Raw genomic sequence first — 21,512 nt, 5'->3', positions numbered from 1 at the left:
TTTTTACCAAAAGATCAAACTTGAAAAATCCAAAGAGAACAAAATTGATTACACGAGTAGCAGGATTGCGCGAAATCAGACATTTTGACTAACCTGCAATATGCAATTCATCCATGAGAAGAATTGATGCTACAGGCACTACAATTGAAAGTACAGTTTAAGGTTGGGTTGATTCCACAAGCTTAAATTAATCTTTTATGCTGGCCCAGTCCTGAGTGCATAGTCTAAATCATCTATCAAATCATTGACATCTTCAATCCCAACAGAAATTCGAACAAGATCCTCAGTAAGACCTCTAGCCTCTCGTACTTCAACAGGTATGCTCGCATGAGACATGAAGCAAGGCAAGCTTATGAGTGACTTGACACTTCCTGCAAATTTGAGGACAATACAACAATGTTTGAGGCAGACGCAAGAACAGGAATATAATAAATGGCATCAACGTAGGCATAGTTTTGAATTAAATATGAAGCTAACGATCTTGTCTAGCATAAACACAAGAGGTCATTTGATGAATCATTTGCGTCACTCTGTAACATTGTCTCATGGACTGCAAGTTCTAGTGGGTTAAATGTACAAAAAGCATATTGTTTTTCCGGAATTATGACAATATGAATAAAAGTAGGCTGGAATTATATATGACGCAAAAAAATCTTTTCTAGCAAGAAGGCAACGTCAATTTGATGAATCATTGGCGTCACTCTGCACCATTATCCTGTGGACTGCAGGTTCAAGTGTGTGAAGCGCACACAATCATTTTTGTTTTCCATGCGGATGTTCGCATGCATGAGTTATTTACAATTATGACTATACAGATTAAAGCTGGAATTTTGATTCCCAGCTAATTTTCCTAAAGGAAAACCAAAAGACCTAATTGGTTGTCATACATTTTCTCTCTTGCCATTGGAAGTGTTCCACGGATAGCAAATTACAAATAAATGCTCGAGTCAAGTTGGATATCAAACAGCCCAATGTACCCATGGTTCCCTATGCTTCTTATTGGTAATTATGTCTCCTTTATTGCTGTTGTGCAAAGGCATATTACCCATGGTTCCCATCTTTCTGCCTAGCCAGGGGCGTACGCAGAATTTTTCGTAAGCGGTGTCGACAATTTTAAAAAGTGAATAAATAAACAAATATAACATAGATGCTATATTTAAAAAAAAAAAAGATTCAATTTATATCAATAAAACGCAATATATTATAATATTATAACTTTTCTCGACGAGTTTTTACTTTTTTGAAAATTATTCATAAAGCGTCATAGTACTATATATATATATAAGGCATCACACAATCTCTCATATTTGAATAAATTTCAAAGAACTTAAAATAATATGATTCGCCTCATTGATTCTTTCTTCCAAGTTAAATAAATTTCAGATGATAAACTTGCTTAATTTTGAAAGTTAAAAGATTTTATCTTCAAGAAAAAGAAAAGGAAAGAAAAAGATGTAGCAAAACACATATAGGAGCTCCTGAGCTTCGAACCCCTTACCTTCCCCGTTCATACTTGGCTTCTTAGCCACTGGACCAAGATGCATTTCCTTTGCAATAATGTTCGTTTTATTTTTATAACGGCTATTTATAATATTATAAATTTAATAAAATATATATTTAATTAGATTTTCCGGCGAAGCGGTGTCGGATGACACCGCTTGCGCAAAGGTGCATCCGCCCCTGTGCCTAGCCCATTCTTTCTTTCTTTTTATGAAGAAAATAATTGATAACAAATAATTGGGGGCGTTCCGAGAAACAAACCCGGGAATATTGTTTTGGTACTTCTCACTAATCCATCTATTCTACACAGGAGCAGAAACTGAGAATACCCAATTTCTGGGATATGAGGTTTTCAGCCTCTAATAGAACCTGGTTTCTGTTTTACCAACGCAATTTGCATGTATACTTTTATCAAAAGGGAAAAGAGACGTAAAGCTGACGTCTTAAGAAAGTATATGTTTTGATAGGAAAAAAGTGAGACTATTATAGGAAGAAGTAATTGAGTATAACATGAAACTAACCGAAACTGACAGTAATGCTGAAGTATTTGGTAGCTTCAGCCACATGCTTAGACAGCGCCAAAGAACCTGTCAAAAAACTTAACACCGATCCTGCACCCCTGGCCTGTAAATAGATCAACATTTCAGACATATATTTTTTCAAGGAAAGCTTTCAGGTCAGGACACCTGACAACCATAGTGCTTCAGTTCAAAATTCCCCAAATATTCACATGTTTAAATACCTGAGAAAAGTGCAAGGATCTCCCCGGATGGTCTGGAAGACCTGCATAGTTGACCTTCTTCACCCGTGGATGGGAAGATAAAAATTCAGCAATTTTCTGTGCATTTTCCTGCCGGATATTAAAATTAATTTATTAGAACTCAAACCACCAAACTGAGGAAATAATTATCATGTTTTCAAGCATGCACCTCCAAGTATACATATGTAACGTCAATAGAATCTTTTACAAACTGAGCATATTTTGCTTTTAATAGCAAGTGGTTGCTTTTGGGGATCCATGCGAACTTGGCAAAAGATAGGGCGCAATAGAAGAAAAAGATCTACATATACAATGCATATTAGCATAATATGTTTTAGATGTCAGCACATTTACTGTAGGTCTCACGCTTTCAGCTTTCTAGGAGTGGTTTAGCCTTTATGAGATTTATACATATAGAAAAAGGTACAGTACTTCAAATACTTTTTCATTTATATTGGCATGAGATGATTTAAATGGAGAACGTGATTAATGAGGATTGCCAACCCAACTTGTTTGAGACTGAGACGTAGTCATTATCGTTAAAGCAAGTATATAAACCACCTCGTCTAAAAGCTCAGCGATGAGAAATAGCACTTCTATTTATACAAGTATATTTCATAACATGCCCCTCATCGTGGGTCAAATTCTTTTCCATTGACCAAGTACATAAAAATCTTGTTATGATAGGTGTGGATGAGACTCTACGTGCTCTAATACCATGATGAATGTGAATCACCTCATCTAGAAGTTTAAGCTATTAGGGGTAACATTTTTCTTTGTTTAGTTGCATCATAGCACGCCACCTCACGTCTAGGCCAAAATCTTTTGGTAGGCCAGGCCCGTGAAAAAAATTCTTTGATGGGTGACAAGACTCGAACTCATAACCTTTATCTACTTTGATACCATTTTTAATTTTGCAAAGCATCACATTTAAAAGCTTGATCTATCATAGATGAGATACTCTTGTTCATTTGATTAAGTCGTAACAAGTAAATTACGGGTACCAACTAAGTTAGGCAAAGAGAGGGACAGAAGGGGAAAAGTAATTAATTCTCATACTACTCGTCTGTCTTCAATTAAACACAAAATAAAGCTAAATGGATAAATAAGATAGACTTGCCAGTTTTTCTAATTTCACAGTTTTCAAAAGTTCAGAAGTAATCCTTTTTGCAATCTCAGCACTTAGTTAAGATAAAGTACCTTTTGCATCACCTTATCATGGCTAAATTTAATAGAGAGAAGAACAGAGTATTACAAACCAGCATAACTTCTCGGAACCATATAAAGTTGAAGATGCAATAGCGTGCATGCCAATAGTAATAAGAAATTAAGAAAGCACGGGAAGGCATAGATGTTTCTATAAGGAGTGTGGGGGCAATTAGTACACCACAAAAGAAACAAAAAAAAAACAATTTATACCTGTTGTTTTTCAACGCGAAGACCCATTGTTTTAATCCCTCTTAAACAAAGCCAACAATCAAATGGTGCTAACCCTGCACCTTCAGAATTTTGTAGGAAGTATATCGCCTTTGCCAAGCTGGTTTTGTAGGAAAATTTATAAGCACATTACAAAATGGACATTTGAGATGTCTAAGAGAAACGAGCTATCAGACATCATATACTTTCAATACTTTATACATATAACCTAAGATGCTCGGACTCGGGTGCGGGTATCCAATACGCGCACGGATCCGTGTGTCGGATTCGGCAAAATCTTACTTTTAAGATTCAGTGGTGCGGATCCAGGATGGATATGGTGCGGAGATTCGGCTAAGAAAATTCAAAATTATAAAACATAGAGTTATAAAGATATTATAAATTTTGAGAGATATTCAGTGAAAAACTTGCATGAATATTGTACAATTGAATTCTTGGTTTTCCCGAAACACGACGCAACAAATATGAGATAAAAGTACTACTCCCTCCGTTACAATTTATGTGAACCTGTTTGACTGGGCACGGAGTTAAAAAAAATGAAGACTTTAGGAATTTGTGGTCCTAAACAAGTCAAAAAGGGGCACAGAGTATTTGTGTGGTTATAAAAGCTTCTCATTAAGGGTATAATTGTAAGTTTAAGCTAAATTATTACCAAATTTAGAAAGGGATCATTTTTTTTGGAACGGGCCAAAAAAGAAATAAGTTCACATAAACTGGAACAGAGGGAGTATAATATTGAAGGTATGCCATTTCCCATGTCTTAAATTTGTTTTAGTTTTAATTTTGACAAATCAAAATCTCAATTCCCCCCCCCCCCAAATTTGTCAATGGGTTGGGATCAAAGTATCCGAAGTTAGTTGAACGACCGGTCCCGTGTCGAGACAGGTGCGGCACTAAAAACGAAGAATCCGCGCAACTTAGCATATAACTATAAATTTGCACATATAGTTTTGTAAATGAACTAATCTCTTAAACTTCATGTTTAATTATAAGGACAGCATCATTTGCTACCTATAGTAGTGTGAAGGCTCATGCTCAGTGAAGGCCCTTAATCCAGTTCCAAAATATAGGATGAAAAGTTCAGAGATTCCATTTCAAAAAAGGAAAATATGCGAGATATTGTCCTTTACATCCTCCAAAGCAGTCCAAAGAGAATAGAAATCTTATTTACATAAGGGAAAGGAAAAGGAAGCATATTTTTATCAGCATTTGCTACCTATTCTTGGACAATTCTAGAGTTTCAGTATGGGTAACTTATTCATTACAAGATAAACCAATAATGTGATAGATACTTATGAACTGAGGTTCACTAGAGTCGAGCTCCTAATGTGATAATTGGTTTTGGCCCGGAGAAAACAAGTGAAGAAGAACACTGAGGATAACCAATCATAAGATAAGAATAAATCAGAATATGAAACATATACGAATAGATTTTAAACCTTTCTCCTCTGACAGCAAGTACACCAGCCATGAGATCACTATGACCAGAAATGAACTTAGTAGCTGAATGCATCACAATATCTGCAAAAGCATGGGCAAGTAAACCAGCATCACATGCATGTTGCTGGAGAATGTTCCACTTAGCGGAAGAAGTATTTGAACATACCTGCTCCGAGCTCCAAAGGATGAGACAATACTGGGGACATAATGCTGTTATCTACCAGCACAAGAGCCCCATGAGCATGAGCTATCTTGGCTATTTTCTGGATAAAATCAGAAGAAAGAAAAGTATGAGACAAGTCATTATATCACTATCAATCGGCTATGATAAAAACAGAGAACTGTATGTGCATAATCTACATATGCCACTGCCAATTACCCACACGAATATCACAAATTTGTTGACGGGGATTGGTTGGACTCTCCAGCCAAACAAGCTTTGTCTGTGGCTTAATTGCAGAGGCAACCTCATCTACATTAGTTGTATCAACTCGCCTGTACAATAAGGTGACAATCAAAATTATAACAACCTAATTGAAAATTAAGCTACCTCAAGAAAAGAGGTACCAACTTGACCAGAATCCCGGCTCTTGGAACTACTTGTGACAGCAGCCGGTCAGAACCACCATATATGTCATCCCCGGCAACAATCTCTTCACCTATAACACATCAAAAGATTTCAAGATATTCTTTTGTTAGCTATCATTAGCTAGCAGAGATGTCAAGAAAGAAAATACTAGCATGAATCAAATGAAGATACAATGCCTCAACCAACAAGAAAGTATAACCATATCCAATGAGTACAACAAACTAAGAAGAAGAAGTGCTAATGAAGTTTGTTGCATAATTTATCTGATATACACATGCTCGGTCATTTTTATGCAAATGCTTCCCGTGTGTGATTTTTATATATACCAGTTTGAAGAAGACGAGTTACAGCTGCCAAGGCGGCCATTCCACTAGTAAAGCAAAATGCTCGATCTGCTTTCTCAAGCTCTGCAAGGAGCCTGAAAATTTTTAAAGGTGGTAATGGTAATGATAACAATAATGTTAACTTCCAATTAGTAGCAGTATGCACACAGTTTGACATACTTTTCCAATACATCCCTTGTTGGATTTCCACTCCGAGTATAATCATATGGACCATTTTCAGTTGCCGAAGGCTGCAGAAGGATGTAGAGACAATCAGGGTTAAGACAAGTTTTTTGTTACTTATGTCTATGAAGCAAAGAACTTTAACTTTTAGGCTGTTGATTATAGGCTGAAGGCTGAATCAGAAAACCAATGTGATGAGAGAGTTGAAGCAACACGAAGTTGCGACAGATATTCCACACAATTGAAGCAATTCAAAGCATGTAATACTAACTTTCCATTCCTATCCTTGTTTCATGTGATAATATTTGCAAATTACTGCATATCTTGATCCAATATATCGGACAAAACCTCCAAATGTTGTGGCGATAATTACATATCAGCTAAAGATAGTAAAAACAAGTAACTAAGGAACATAGTTAGCAAGATTGCACCGTCAAAATTCTTCCGAAAGAAGTTGCTGTACAAAAAAATGCAGTTTTGCAATGTAGTATGAAATTGCATTCCACTACCAAGGTATCTTCAATCTTACTTGCTTAAACGTAGACGTTTGATACAAGGGGGTACTTAAGGCACCGAAAGGATCAAACTCGTTACTGAAGTTCATCAACATTGTTGAAACACTTGGCTCCTTTGCTTCCCTAGCCTCCACTCGAGGAGGCAGTTCCACTACCCCGTTCTCTGCCATAAATCAATATGTACAACTTAGTTCTAAGATTAACCAAATAAACAAAACTCATTTATCCTCGTATACAAATTGATTTGTTACAAACCATCAAAGCATTCAGTAACACTATCGACCAAAGTTGATGCAGCGAGATCCATCTCTTTGTCGATTGAGCAATTCAATTCGAATTTCTTTTCCATTAGAGTTCCCTTCATATTGAAGGTTGCTTTGCACCCAAATGCCACCTCAAAATTTACAGGTAATTTACCCTACACATTAGCACAACCTTCTATCAGAAGAAAAATTTTGCCATTTGTTTTGCTGCTCCACAAATAGGAGTAAGAGCAATCTACTATATTTTGTCATCTACGTTTAGGGGAAAAAAGGCCCGAAAACAACAAAAAGATGATGCCTTAGCTTAAACAAGTGTTTTACTTTGACCCAAAAATATCTCAGGAAAAAAGAGAAAGAAAATATTTTAAATTGCTTTATATTACACATCCTTTATGTTTCCCAGAAGAAAAATTAGTAAGGCAAAACAGTTGTATGGAGCTCATAGAAGTATAAAGATAATAACTTTTCAACTTCTCAGGCTAAAATGTCTCTACTTTATATATTTTTTTATGTTTCCCCTAAGAAAATTAGAGAGCCCCCAATAAGCAGAAACAACTGAGTGAAGCTCATAGAAGCATAAAGATGTCAACTTTTTAACTTCTCAGGCTTAATTTCTTCACTTTAAACATTCTGTATGCTTCCCAGAGGAAAATTAGGGAGCCCCAAGAAGCAAAACAATTCTGGTGAAGCTCTTGAAGCATTAAAATTTTACAAAAATCATAACTTTATACAATTTCTGAGGCCTAAATTGAGTATAGATAACAACCCAGTTCAAGATTTGTCTAATTGTTCTCTCTGCCAATGATTTATCCACCAAAAAAAAAAAAATTAAACCCACATGAACATATAAATCATATTGGGTAACAGGGGCAGTGGCAGTAACTTACATGGGTGTTTTGGTAGGTAGGCAGAACGCTGAAGGGCTGCTTGAGAGACACAGAATATGACATTTTCAAAAATTGTCTTCTTTCTCAATAAGGACTGAAAATATGTAAATTTGCTAATATATAAGCCAAAATTTTTGTTATCATTAATTCCAGGGGTTTTTTTTTTCATGATATCTAATTAAATAAAGAGGGATGCTATTTAATTTTGATTGTACCTAAATAATCAGCTGATTCACTTCTCGGTGTGTGATTATTTTTAGTTTTATGAAGGAAAATTTTATATTTAATATTTACTTGAAAAGTACTATAAATCATAAACTTTTTACATTTTAAAAGTTTAAATAAATTTCTTTGTTTGACTCCATATTGATAAAATTTGTGTTAAATGAGTTAGATAGAATGGTAAGTTATTCGTTTAATGTAGATAATAACGAAGGGTACAATCATATTCTCGAAACCTTTTTTTAAAAATATTGAGATTTTCATTTTTTGATCTTACAATTAAGTTTTTAATTATTGTAATTTATCATTAGTGATCATGATCTTAAGTTATTTTCGTTCTATATTGAACATAAATGATGATATATTATGTTTGAGCAAATAAATGCTAAATTAATTAATAATAAGTTAATAGGGCGAATCTCAGTTGAACTTAATAAATTCTAGATCAAATAAGACAAAACTCTGTATAACGAGTAGGGTTCATGAGCATTAAATAGCCAACTTAATACACTATGATTGACAGAGTATGTAATATCATAAATATATAATAAATGACAAGGGTTATAGTGTAAAGGAATCATCATCCAATGATTGCATGATTGGGTGTTTCCTTTCTCTGAAGATGACGTGGAAAAGCAAGAGGTCAAAATGTATATGGGATCTTGAGATTTATGGATAAAGATCCAACAATATATGCTTGAATAAATGAATAAGATAACTCTTTCTTTATTCTTCTCTCAATTTTTACAATATGTTCTAGTTCCGAAAAAGGCAGATCCCTTTTTGTTCTTTTTCTCTTCCTATTTATAAGGGACATTCCCCAAAAACCCTAAAAAGTACAACATAAAAAATATCCAAATGAATACTCTTTATTGACATTTCTGAACCTAAGTTACCGTTACTGTCCTGTCTCAGTTGGTCGCTTCTGGCGTCGACCTTTATGAGGACGACCTTCAATCGTTATATCGTGTTCGACCCCACCTTTTGTCTTCCTTATCCATTACCGTTGTTACCAAATTTGGACCCATACATACTATGCCCTGATTTTGAAACAAGTTATATTTCTCTATTATTTTTTCCAATTTATACATGGAAAATAAATAATTTTCAATGATAATGATAAACACTTGTGTCATACTATTTAGCTAATGACCCTTTTTTTTACTAACTATGATCCACTAGTAGGAATAAAAAAAATATTTTTTTTTACTCATGACTATCTCATAATCAAAAACACGCTAATTTGAAGTTTTGAATAAGTTTCGTAATTTTTCTATAAAATAAAAATAAAAACAGTTTCTATCGAGTAAGCATTAAGGGGCACTTGCATCTATATCCGCTTTTTGTGTCACGTTTTAACTTGTGTCCGCTTTGCAAAAAAAATTACAAGTGTACCCGCTTTTTCGCATAACTTCAGCATACGGGGCTGAAGTAGCAAAGGCAATCACGCAAAACTTCAGCATTCTAGTAGTCAGTCCTGAAGTTCAGCTCTAGAGCTGAAGTTTTTGTTTTGTAACTGTCGAAGTTTTTGTTTGTAACTGCGAACTTCAGCTGCTGAAGTTTTTGTTTGTAAGCTTCAGCTCTAGAGCTGAAGTTTTTGCTTTGTAACTGTCGAACTTCAGCGCTAGAGCTGAAGTTTTTGTTTGTAACTGGAGCTGAAGTTTTTGTTTGTAAGCTTCAGCTCTAGAGCTGAAGTTTTTGTTTTGTAACTGTCGAACTTCAGCTCTAGAGCTGAAGTTTTTGTTTTGTAACTGTCGAACTTCAGCTCTAGAGCTGAAGTTTTTGTTTGTAACTGGCAAACTTCAACTCTAGAGCTGAAGTTTTTTCTGGAAAAATCAGCTTTTTATGTTATCGTCCGCTTTAAATGCAGCAACCTCATTTCGTCTAACTCACACTCAGCTTTGCTCATCCATTTTATTGCTAAGCAACTGATATTCGAAAATACATTATACAGTTCTATTATACATTCAGACAACACAAATTTTTCTTTTTCTGAACACAGAAACATATAATTCACATATACAAGGTTAACTTTCTACTTGTTTCAATTATGCTTCTGGCTATAGCAATAAGTTTCTCCACAAATTATGTTGGAAAAATCCCAAGTACTAGAGACTCTTTCTAAAAATGATTATTAATTTCTTGAAAACGAAATCCTAAATAAAAACGTTGTGTGAATACAAGTTATATACATAGTCGTAACAGATTTCTTGCAGAAAAAGGAGAAGGAGAAGTTTGAGAAAGAAGAGGCGGATATAACTTTGACGAGGAGAAAGGGGACTGAAGTTGTTTAAAAAATGAGTACAAGTTAAAAAAATTTAAAAAAAAAATGGGTATAAATTAAATGGGTGCGACCAAATAGGGCGCCCTGTGTAATTTTTACAGCATTAACCCTTTTGATGGTCTATTAGGAGTATCTTTAAAATTTGTTTTAATTGATCTAACTCAAGCACGAATACATTACACGTCTTCCAAATGTCAACAGGCTGGAGTATTGTATTGTATCCGTTGAGCTCAATGTCTTTTGGGTTTTAAATGGGAGCTCGTGTTCATAGCCTGCACCACATCTTTTCCATAAAAAAAAATATTTGGGCACCCAATGTTCATACCAACCCAATTAATGCACATTCTCACCATAATATATTAATATCGTTTCATACAAACACCGTGTGTGAATAAATTCTCCTATCAGAAGCCTTATAACAATTGTCAACCTAGTAATGAGCTTGAAGAAAGTCATCTACACCCCCGAACTTTGTTTTAAGAATCAAATTCCCCGTTCTACTTTGAACAACTGTTATTCTCCCCCATTTCTCAGTTAACTTTTTAAAAAATGCCTATTTTAACCTTTATATTATCAGCATTTACTTCTTTTTATTTTTAATCTTTTACCTTTTTAGCATCATGATATTTTTTTTTCTTTTCTAATATTTATTCTATGTACCTATATTAAAACTAAACGTAATTTTCAAAGTGAAAAAAGTAAAAAATGATAACCAAGCATATAATTTAATAATGTTTAATAATAAAAAGGATGAGCAAAATAAAAATTAAAATAAGATAATTTAATGTTATTAATAGAAATTAAATTTAAAAAATTTATTTACATAATCGAAAATAAAAATAGTGAGAACCTTATAAATATATGCTCAATGCAGGTAATATAAAATCTTATAATTATTAAAAATAAAGGCAGATTTTATAACAAACTTCTAAAAGATTATCTATTTAACACTAAGAAAATATAACTCGGCGATATGCTTAATGCGCGTTATATTAAATAAAAATCATAAAAGTATGATAGATTTTGTGACAAATTTATAAAAAGGAATATTCTATTTATAATATTAATAAATTTAAATTATAATTTATAATATAACATAATTTAAAGTATAGGTAAAATCATAAAAATAGCATATACAATAAAAAGGGATTGAGGATGGAATTGAAAATAACAAGGGCAACATAGAGATTGTGTAGGATTAAGGGGGGGAGAATGATAATTGTTCATAATTGAGGGGGAGTTTGATTTTTAAAGCAAAGTTAGGAAGTGTAAATGATTTTCATCCTTCGCAAAATGAGCTTAAATAGCTACTGAGCTTGGCATAAAGCACATACAACACTTGGTTAATCACTTGAGCAGTTGAGCTCACTTCAACCCTCTACTCTGCCTAAAATGTATCCAACATTATGTGACCATTTTAAGCTTGCAATGTCTTTTTAAGTGACCAGGACAGAAAACATATCCATTGTAATGCGTACACCATTTGTATTTTTCATAAGTTAAAGTTAACATTTGGTAGAGCAAGGAGTTCCTTTTACTTATTATCCTTTTAGTGAGAAAGCAAAACTGATTCAACCTTTGTAGAGAATGACTAACATATGATGCATAAAATTGCCTGAGTCTCCATAGAACTCATGCCAGACTGAATATTGCATATTTATGGGAAAGTGATCCAGATATGCTTAGGCTTACAGACAAGGGCAAAGAGAAAGACATTTACTATCGACAAAGTTAGCATACAGAACATGAGTCAGGAATGTCAACTCACTGCCCTGAATAAAATGAAAATGCACAGAAACGTCTAATTCTAAGAGGGTGGATTAGCTCCTACGGCTGGACCTCGTGGTTCTTCTAGTGGAAGTATAAGTTTCAAGGTTTTGATCACTTTTACTGCTGTTTTTGGCTCTGGATCTATAGGCACCTGCAAATATTCAAGTGTTAGTTTTCACCCCGTTGGGAAAAATGTTGTGAAAGGACATAGGACATGTGAGGGACCTCGGGGGCGACTTATAGGAGATTGAACTTCATTTTCATCAATTGCTGAATCAGTCACCTCACTGGAAGCATGAGAATTTGCTTCCAACTCAGCAGATCTTGGTTCCGAAGGTGAACATTCTGTTTGCCCTTCCATTGATGGATCGGTGACTTCAGAATCTGTTCCAGGATTAAGAAAACTAAGTCAGAGAAAATTCAAGAGAACACAATAAGGCACTGTTGCCCCCTCCCATCATAAATCATCAGAACAGATACGACCATCCTGGACCATGTTGGCTTCGTTCGTCTTACATATAACCCTCCCCTCTCATATAGCTCCAGCTTTCTTGCCAAAATTACTTTAGAGCTTTTTCACAAAAGTATCAAATTCTGAAAACTCTCATAATTTTTAATTAGATTGTAAAAAATTACAAGTGAAGGATCACTAAGTACCAGTTTTATCAAAAGCGAAAAGTGCAAAAAAGCTCTAAGGTCTGTTGGGACTTTAAGCGCAAAGCGGAAATAAAGCGTGGGCTTTAATAAAAAAAGGCGCAAATGGAGAAAAACTACAAATATGTATGTGTTGTTCCAGATTAATATCTATAAGCATGATTGCCAAATATATGGACAAATAAACTGAAGAAAATTTACGACAAAGTGAATTATATATTGTTTAGTGTCGCCTCTTAGGATTAAGCTCATTGGCAAGGAAAAACATGCCTTAGAGCCTTGATGACAACACTGAAGCGCCCACTAAGCGAGGCGAAGCGCTCAACATGTTTTAAGCCTCGCTTCAGGGCTTAAGCGCGCCTTTGATATCACTGTAAAGTACTACCACGTAGGTTTTGCTCACAGCTACTACCTCCTCTGCATTGTTTTTAAATTCTTTGGAGGAATAAAAACATGAATGAGCTGTATATAATTAAAGAGACAAGCATGAAGCTCTAATGCCCTCCTCCATAAAAAAGTTGAATTGAAAATAAGAACCTTGTAAGTAAAACAACAAAAATTAATAACTGAATGAACAGGAAATAGACTTGAAGAAGTCTACCTTCAGTAATTTCAGATTCACCAATTTCATCTTCTTCGGTTTTAGTCACCACAATGCTCTCCAAGCTCTCCACTTTCTGTTGATGGCTTTGAGCATTTTTGGCAGTAAGTTCTTGTTCCTTCCTCTCTATGTGGAACTTATTCAGCTTTTCCGCAAACTCTTCAATGCATGATCTGAGTTCAGGTTTAGCAAACTTCTTCCCCTAATTGAAGACATTCAAACAGGCAAGTAATGGTTCAACACAGTGAAATGAATTCCGAATAACTGCCAAAAACTAGTCTAAGTCTTGTGATGCTACAGCAAATCTTACCTTGCTGATAATAATTCGAAAATTATCCATCACAGAGTCTTCAGATAAGGAATGTTCATACGTCTTAAACAACTCTATCAGCTTTCTCATGCTCTTGTCAGTGTATGATAGCTGAGAGAGGCAATAGGAGATGTATTCGCATAGCCTAACATCTGCATAAAAAAAGGATGTCAACATGCAAAAGTTTCTCCAGTGATAATTCAAATAGTAACTAAAAGCTATCTATCCACTAAAATCTCTCCATTTTAAGGCTCTCCTAATTATAATTTTCTTTTAAATTCTTGTAAAGGCAATCATAATTTAGTAAACAAGCCCGCTATAACAGCATAGAGAGCTGACTATGAAAGCAAATATCAAATGACACCCACAAAGTAGTGGTACCAAATACTGAATGACTGGCAACTACTCAACCAATCTCAAATAAGTATATCAGCCTCTTTGAAGCTCGCAGAAACCTAACTCAATCTAGACAACCGCCTTATCTTTGAAAAGCAGAGAAAGCAGGGCTTATCGAGTACATAAATTCTTGGAGACAAATCAAAACAATGTTCAGATTGCATACCCGTAACTCCACTAAATCTATGGCACAGCTTTTCAACAAGAGCCTCCATTTGCTTGTCCTAAAAACACAAATAAACATTTTAATCGATCCCATTATGAAAAAGAGCCCAAAGAAGCAAGTCAGATTCATGGTACCTTCTTAATTGAACCAATTAAAAATTGCATGATGCTGCAGAATGATTCTTCTTTCAAGTTCTGGCTAGATAACTTGCCAAGGATATCTGGAAGCAGGTTATAAATAGGATTGTTCCCTGTAAACAGAAGTTTAAAGAAAGAAAAAAAACAGTATTATTTGATGTGTACACACACAACATGCTACAGCAGACCAAAAGAAGCTCAACAGTAGAAAGGCTAGAAAAGAGATTAGACTGATTTACTTCTTTGTTAGCAACTGATGATAGAAAAGTTGGGTGGATATACTACCTTTCTTTGACAACTCATGAAAGAAAAGTTTGGCTAGATTTGAAATTCTTTCATCTTCATCTTCCAAACAGATGGCCATTTCATTTATGTAACCTTTCACCTAGAGATGATACACACAAAACAAGACGCTAAAAAACTATGACAAGAAAGCTAAATGCACATGTATGATAGTCCAGTCAAACCTTCATCATGTCATTCAGTATCAGATGAGAAAGAACCAATACAGCATTCTTTCTCACAGAAACTGATGGATCTCTTAATCTTGCATACATGTGCTCTGTCCATGGCTCTAACAGATTAGGAAAACGAACTGCCAGATCTCCAAGAGCAACAGTGCAATTTGATCGAACAGTTTCAGAAGGTGCATTCTCCACAACAGTGAAAAGAAGCTGGAGATTTGCATCACTAGGAAGTTACATAGACACATGTTTAGAATTTTTTTTCCGCAACGTAAGTAATAAAACAAGAAAACAGGAATTGAGAAAAAAGGCTAACCAGAAGTCTGCGTCAATTATCATAAATCGACATAATGCAAGCATTCCGGATGATTGAAGTTCAGGGTACTGGAAGAGATACAAAAGATATATCAGTATCCACTAAATGATGCTGGATTGAGAATACTGATTAAGCAATGAAGTAAACTGCCCTTGGGTATATTAATAGAGTTTAGAAGGTTCTATTTTTTCCTTAGATTATTGAAACTTGTGCTGCTCTTTAAGTGCTTGATAACATATAAAATCCAAAGCCAGGGCATCAAAGTAACATATTGATAGTACATAAAACAAACATTTCACATTTGATCTCTAATGCGACTTAACGATTATTAACTTAATCTGAATAAAAGTACATCCTTCACAGCTATGTTGCGCGGACTTCCGAAACACATACACAGTCAGTCAAACTACCTTAAAGATTCATACTGGTCCATCTGATTATGGAGATTCTTGTGAGTTAAACAAGGAGCAAAAATCAAAAGGGTTGATATTGTTCCGGTGTTTGAAAGCATAAAAACATAGACAGTGTAGGTATAACAATCACCTTCTGCATCAAACTGTAATTCCTACAGAGTTTAGAAAGAAAAGGTGCACAATAGCCAATCAAGTTTCTTTCACGAGAACCACCAGATACAATTTCTTTCTCTGCTCTTTCAGATAGTGTATCGAGGAATGCATCTTCAGAAGCTGCAAGACCTAACTCTGCATTGATACCATTATCCTGCAACAAGAAGAAGAAATATTATAATGTATTTAAAGTTGAAAATGGCTGCAGACTTCATCAAAAAGATCATTGTGCCTTAAGATCCTTTTCACCTTCTGTGCACCAGTATTATCTATGCAATCACTCTTATCCTCAGTAACCATTTTCTCTCTCTTTGCTTTTTCTTTCTGAATCTTGCGGACCGAAGACTCGATGTAAACCAATTGGTTCATAGCTACATGGCTTACGACAAAAAGAAACCTACTGAGTTTTGTCACTTGAACTGTGGTTAGCATATTGGAGCTACCATTTTGTAGCTCATCCCCGTCACTACAATCAAATACGCAACTAAGAGATTTCTTCACCAGATCAGCAGCCATTTTGTCAGGATACGGATGGATAGTATATATAGTAGCTATTGCTCTATCTGCAGCAGCATACCATATATGTTCAGGAAGCCAAAAGCCAGTAACTAAGCTTTCTAAGATACTAAATACACGACTTCCATTAGTGGATAACAATTTTTTCCTGTCCTCTTCAGACAGCCTCTGAATAGCAAGACATGCTGTCCTAGCAAGTAAAGGTTCCACTTTTGCCCAACGCCCAAAGCCTATGTCAATGATGTCTTGTAAGTGAGAGCTGAGAACAGCATTTGATGTTTTTGCTGCCATGCATAAAATAGATAAAGCACCACGACTTTGTTCTGCAGTTGTTCCAGCGATATTGAAACAGAAGAAATCCCATAATGCTGACAACTGCAAAATTAAATGAATCACTATTAAAGTTTTCCCTTAAGCTTTAAGCAAAAAAAAAAAAAAAAATTGAGTGAGGTATCAGATAAGTAAAGCTTATCCATTTGTTATGAGGATGGGTTAATTCACATTAAATCAAAGTGAGTTGAGGAAAGGCAATATAGCTTATTGAAATCAATAGAGTTGACACTTTCAATTCATGACAGAGATAGCTTATAGCACCGTGTTGATAAATAAAGGAGCTTCTAAGACATTAACTAATCCTTGTATGAATGAGAAAAGATGACTCACTTGCCATTTCTGTCAGGTTGCAAATTTTTCTAATACAATAAAAAAAATTTGATTTGCACCGGGTGTCCGAGTCTCTTCGAGCCCCGACTAATCCCGGAGGTGCACAGGCCCTCGGCAAGGAGTTTCCCGCAAGTGCACCGCGGTTAATTCAGGTTTTACCCAGTCCGATGGCCCTCAGAAATTGTTTGCACCCAGTGAGTTTCGAACTTGAGACCTTGAAAGGGAGCAAACCCCAAGGCTCAAGTCAATTGCCACCAGGCCAACCCCTGAGGGTTTCCTAATACAATAAATTTAAAGGCCTTTGTCAAGTCTATGATAAATTGTAGATAACCGAGCTCTTTATCAGTATCAAGTTTCAAATTATATGAAAGATGATTCCTTCACAAATCCTTAATTTGTTATACTGTCAAATGATCCCACATTGCCACACAAGACATAACCGTTCCAGCAAGTCGGCAATGATTTCCGTTTAAATGTGTGAAATAACCACTTATAGTCCAATAGCAGATCATTGTTTAGGCGATTAAATCTATTAAACCTGGATAGAAGGATAAATAACACTTTTCGGAAAAAATGATAATCTTTAGCCCATGAATGCACATTACAACACTGAACCCATGTATCTCTAGCTTATGCTTAACAACAATTTCTAAGGCTAGTAAATCAGCAATTATCATCCAGTAAAATACACATCTGATTTTCATTTCCTAAAAACAATTTAAGAGAATTAAATTATGGCATTTTCCCTCCAAAGAAGCTCCTCAAAGTAAGAAAGGAAACCATTCTACCATGCTTAAAAAAACAGATCTTACAACTTCTTGAGTCACACCTTACTAGATTTCTGATTTAGAAATTCACAAAATGAAAAAGATTGGAATAATTTTACAGATTACATACTGTGCTAGTCGTTAAGTCACCCTTGGACATTAAGGCTCCAATTAGGAATTCCAATGCAGCAAGATCTCCGATATTTGAATCTATAGCAAGATTCAAGAGATTCTTAGCAGTTTCCTCTGGATGCTTCCTAACATATATTGTAATGAAAGCATTCTCAACAGCTTCATAAATTGCTTTGTCTTGTGAAAATACCTGCAGGTGTGCTTTATTAGGTCAGATTTTTTAATAAAGCTCATTAAAAAATCATACAATAAAGGATATTGGAATTGGACGTGCTCCAATCATTCAAAGTTAGCATTACCAGTGGCAACATTTTCCGGAGGCAGGCTTCGGAACCATCTATTTGGAACTGTCTGCATCTCATCAGCAGAAGAATTGTGTTCTCCACATCAGTGGCAGAAGATGAGGCCATTAATTGGACAAGGGTTGGCATTGTGGCAGACACACAATTGGAAAATCTCAAACCTGCCTCGAGCGATGCAACCAAGGTCCTTGTTTGCTCCAAATTCCCAACATCTGGGACAGAATCATCATCCTTCTGGCCTATCAGATCTTCCTCATGAGGCAAGAAGCTGTCGGTCAGACTATTATCCTGTTCCTTGTTCATCCCTTCACCCACATCGTGGACCTCACCATCTCCATTACTAGTTTCACCATAGGAAGGCAATCCATCCAAAACACTTGTTGACTGAGTCTTTGGTCCTAGGTCATCTAACTTTTTCTTGTATTGTTTTAAGGTTGCTTCAAAAGATGCTGCTCGAAGCTGGGGTCCAAAGGGATTGTGCTGCAACATTATTATAAGGAGACTGAGTGCAGATTTTCTGACAATTGCACTCTTATCCTCTAACCTCCCAGCTGCTACTGCTGCAACCTCATTCCACATGCCTATCGAAACTGAATGCTCTTCACATAATTCAGCCCAGACTTGAAGCACTCGACTCCTTGTATAGGCTGACACATCCCTGCAACGTTCCAACAAGATTTCCAGCATGGCCTGTTTGGTTCGGAGACGAATGGATTTAGAACTCACTTCAAATTCAGCATCGTCAAAAGCCTTCATGACCAACTTACCCAACACCCCAACAAGAGCATTTCTTATTTTATAAGATTCACCTCCAAAATGTGGGATTAATAAGCCAATATTAGTTGAGAACAACTTTGGCATTTTATCAGCGAGCTCTACGAGAAAGCGCCCAACATTTTCAGCCCCTACAGTATCCTTCACATAGTCTTTCGGGGCTGTCCTCCCTATCTCTCTGATAAGAGAAGAAGCCACACTACCATCAGCATACTTCTTCTCAGCCCAAGCAACTGCATCAGCCAAATGAGAAACTGCAAAATCATATTTGTGAACCAGGTGCAAAATTGAAGCACATGATTGTGCAGCATAGTGGTATTTGGTAGCACATGTCCCAATTATGCGAGTCAAGGCATCTTTTGCATCTGAATCTTTTAAGACTGCCACATTCTCAAATATCGAAAAAGCATTCCTACAGCAAACACATCATCAGATTTGGTTAGTATTTGATCCACCAATAGAGAATCAAAAAAAAATGCCCTTACCTCACAATGAAGGACAAGTAATTTTCATCGGGGTCTGATGATCCAAAGAGAAGTGAGAGGTTGATCTCTAATGAATTTGCAACCAAGTTCAGTATCCTTGCCCTTTGTGGCTCCCAACTCCACGCACTGACAAGTTGCTTCTTCCGACTACTAGCAACAACCTAAACCAGCCAACAGTACTCTCAATTGCCCTCCAAATTTCAGTATGATACAAAAAGGAAGATATACTTCCAAAGAAGGGGTATAATGGAAATAAATACACAGAGGACATCACAAAATTAACTAAGCTCAAATTCTACCAGAGTCCCTTGAGAAAACACCGAAGTTACAACCATCAATATAACAGCCTTACTTCAATCATTTTTAATACTCCTACCAACTACACCTGCAAATTCCAATATTCCATTACCAGCAAGAAGACACACTCATACATGCAGTTGCATTGACTAAAATCAGTAAATTCCTCACAACTAATTCAAAATATTCCACCCTCACGAACATGATACATGCATCAAACATACACACAGAATAAGATAAAGAAAGGAGTTTACTTTTGTCTTGTTAGAACTAGAGTTAGACTCCTCAATGAGCACAATATGAATGAGGAAGAAAGTGTAAATCTTGAAAGCATTTCGATATGATGCCACTCGATCAGCAAGCGAACGCTCATCCTCCTCCTCCTCACCTTCATCAGCATTTCCCTCCTTTTGCTGAGACACCCTCAAGAGTGAATCCACCGTAGGGAGCAGTACGCTAAGATTGGACCTAAGAGACTCCACTAGATTGAGCTTACAACCAGGAGTAAGGCAAGCAAACTCCTTCACCAGGGAATACACGCGATCAAACACTTCCTGCTCCTCCACGCAGAAAAGCTCTTTGTCAGAAAGGTCGAAGGAGACGCCTGTTTACACAACAACAACAACAACTCAGTCCCAAACAAGTTGAGGTCGGATATATGATTCCTCACTTCTCCATTTAAGCGCAACTCATCACATGTCAATACCAATTTGATTTTCTTTAAAAAAGATTGAAGATTTAGAGAAACAAGGCGGGAAATAGAAAAAGAATGAGAACCCAGTTGAAAAAAACAAAAAACAAAAAAACATGAGAACCCAGTTGAAAAGGTTTGAAAAGAGCATGAGAATCCAGTTGAAAAATTGAAACAAGAATGGGAAACTAGGTGAAGGAATGGAAAAAACAATGAAAACCTATTTGAAAAAAAAAATGAAGAGGAAATGAGAACCCTCAATTGTAAAATTAAAAAAAAAAAATAGGAAAAATCGAAAAACGAACCAAAATTTGGTATGAAATATGGAGGAAAACTGACCTTTGACGAATTCTTCTAATTGAGAAGGAGGGAGAGTGGTGAGTGAAGTGGGATTTTGAACACTGAGGCGATTGCTATCAGTGTCGGAGTCTTCCACTTCCTCCTCCAGAGAATGTAAATTTTGGGGAAATACGAAAGATGGAGCCATTTAAGAGTGAGAGTTTGAGGATCTCTGAGTAGAGAAAGAAGGTGGGATTTCCTGATCTGTTTTTGAATCGCAGAAAAGATGAGAGAGGGGTGGGGGAGTTTGAAATGGAAAATGTGGGTGTATGGGAGCGGGAAGAGAAGAGGCACAAAATTGTTTGACCCTTTGAATTTTGAAAAGTACTTCTGTACTTTTAAAAATTATTTTTAAGTGTATTTTGTTTAAAATTGCTTTTAAAAAAGTGTTTTCACATAAATAGAAGTTACTTTTTTGCTTTTCAAAACTGTTTTCGGCTATTCTCAAAACTACTTTTTTTTTTTCAAAAGGTTGGCCAAATAATTCAACTTAAAAAAAGGTATTTTTTTTTAAAAAAAATACTACTAAAATTGAAAAAATTTGGTCCAACAAGCTATAATTATTAACCGTGAGATGGAGCACTAGGATAGTGTTTTTTTTAATCAACTGGTTCAGGTTTTTCATTTCGATACAAGGAATTATTTGTACCATAAATCTTTTGTAGAAATATCATATTCAGCATGACATAATAATTTTTGAATTAACTTATCTTTGAACAAAACAATCAAATAGAAAGGCATATTTACCACGTAATTTCGTTAT

At 35.6% G+C, this 21,512-nt stretch overlaps 2 protein-coding genes across 3 annotated transcripts; both read right to left on the bottom strand.

Annotated features, from left to right (window-relative positions):
* Nucleotides 1-8,052, bottom strand: LOC107784322 (cystathionine beta-lyase, chloroplastic). Of its 2 annotated transcripts, none has more exons than XM_016605442.2 (13): nt 7,898-8,052; nt 7,003-7,165; nt 6,762-6,910; nt 6,230-6,300; nt 6,053-6,144; nt 5,709-5,796; nt 5,521-5,632; nt 5,304-5,400; nt 5,137-5,218; nt 3,680-3,797; nt 2,243-2,350; nt 2,022-2,124; nt 1-371 (listed from the first exon to the last, which is right to left on the bottom strand). In XM_016605442.2, exons 1-13 carry the CDS (start codon nt 7,958-7,960, stop codon nt 196-198), a joined length of 1,422 nt encoding a protein of 473 aa, XP_016460928.1. In that variant the 5' UTR covers nt 7,961-8,052; the 3' UTR covers nt 1-195. The 2 variants fall into 2 exon arrangements, with proteins under 2 accessions (XP_016460928.1, XP_075109938.1); XM_075253837.1 differs by lacking the exon at nt 7,898-8,052 and adding an exon at nt 7,777-7,880.
* Nucleotides 8,053-11,980: 3,928 nt separating this feature from the next.
* On the bottom strand, nt 11,981-21,025 carry LOC107784324 (condensin-1 complex subunit CAP-D2-like). The gene is made up of 16 exons (XM_016605449.2): nt 20,750-21,025; nt 19,974-20,323; nt 19,423-19,583; nt 18,161-19,349; nt 17,860-18,051; nt 16,033-16,674; nt 15,761-15,937; nt 15,218-15,285; nt 14,905-15,127; nt 14,723-14,822; nt 14,435-14,550; nt 14,301-14,358; nt 13,739-13,890; nt 13,429-13,630; nt 12,399-12,557; nt 11,981-12,324 (listed from the first exon to the last, which is right to left on the bottom strand). The coding sequence occupies exons 1-16, from the start codon at nt 20,895-20,897 to the stop codon at nt 12,224-12,226; spliced, it is 4,038 nt and encodes a 1,345-aa protein (XP_016460935.2). The 5' UTR covers nt 20,898-21,025; the 3' UTR covers nt 11,981-12,223.
* Nucleotides 21,026-21,512: the final 487 nt, after the last annotated feature.

Source organism: Nicotiana tabacum, chromosome 5, assembly GCF_000715075.1.
Source record: "Nicotiana tabacum cultivar K326 chromosome 5, ASM71507v2, whole genome shotgun sequence".
NCBI classification, from domain to species: domain Eukaryota; kingdom Viridiplantae; phylum Streptophyta; class Magnoliopsida; order Solanales; family Solanaceae; genus Nicotiana; species Nicotiana tabacum.
The sequence above is the reverse complement of the archived record's forward strand: the minus strand, read 5'-3'. Positions and strand labels throughout refer to the sequence as shown.

Excerpts from the sequence above, each read along its gene's own strand:
- LOC107784322 (XM_016605442.2), bottom strand. The coding sequence starts at position 7,960 with ATGTCATATTCTGTGTCTCTCAAGCAGCCCTTCAGCGTTCTGCCTACC. Across the intron at positions 5,401-5,520 it reads AACAAATTTGTGATATTCGT|AAAATAGCCAAGATAGCTCA; the intron begins GTGGGTAATTGG and ends GATTTTATCCAG. Across the intron at positions 5,219-5,303 it reads TCCTTTGGAGCTCGGAGCAG|ATATTGTGATGCATTCAGCT; the intron begins GTATGTTCAAAT and ends ATGCTTTTGCAG.
- LOC107784324 (XM_016605449.2), bottom strand. The coding sequence starts at position 20,897 with ATGGCTCCATCTTTCGTATTTCCCCAAAATTTACATTCTCTGGAGGAG. Across the intron at positions 16,675-17,859 it reads GTGACTTAACGACTAGCACA|TTGTCAGCATTATGGGATTT; the intron begins GTATGTAATCTG and ends TTAATTTTGCAG. Across the intron at positions 14,823-14,904 it reads TACTGAATGACATGATGAAG|GTGAAAGGTTACATAAATGA; the intron begins GTTTGACTGGAC and ends TATCATCTCTAG.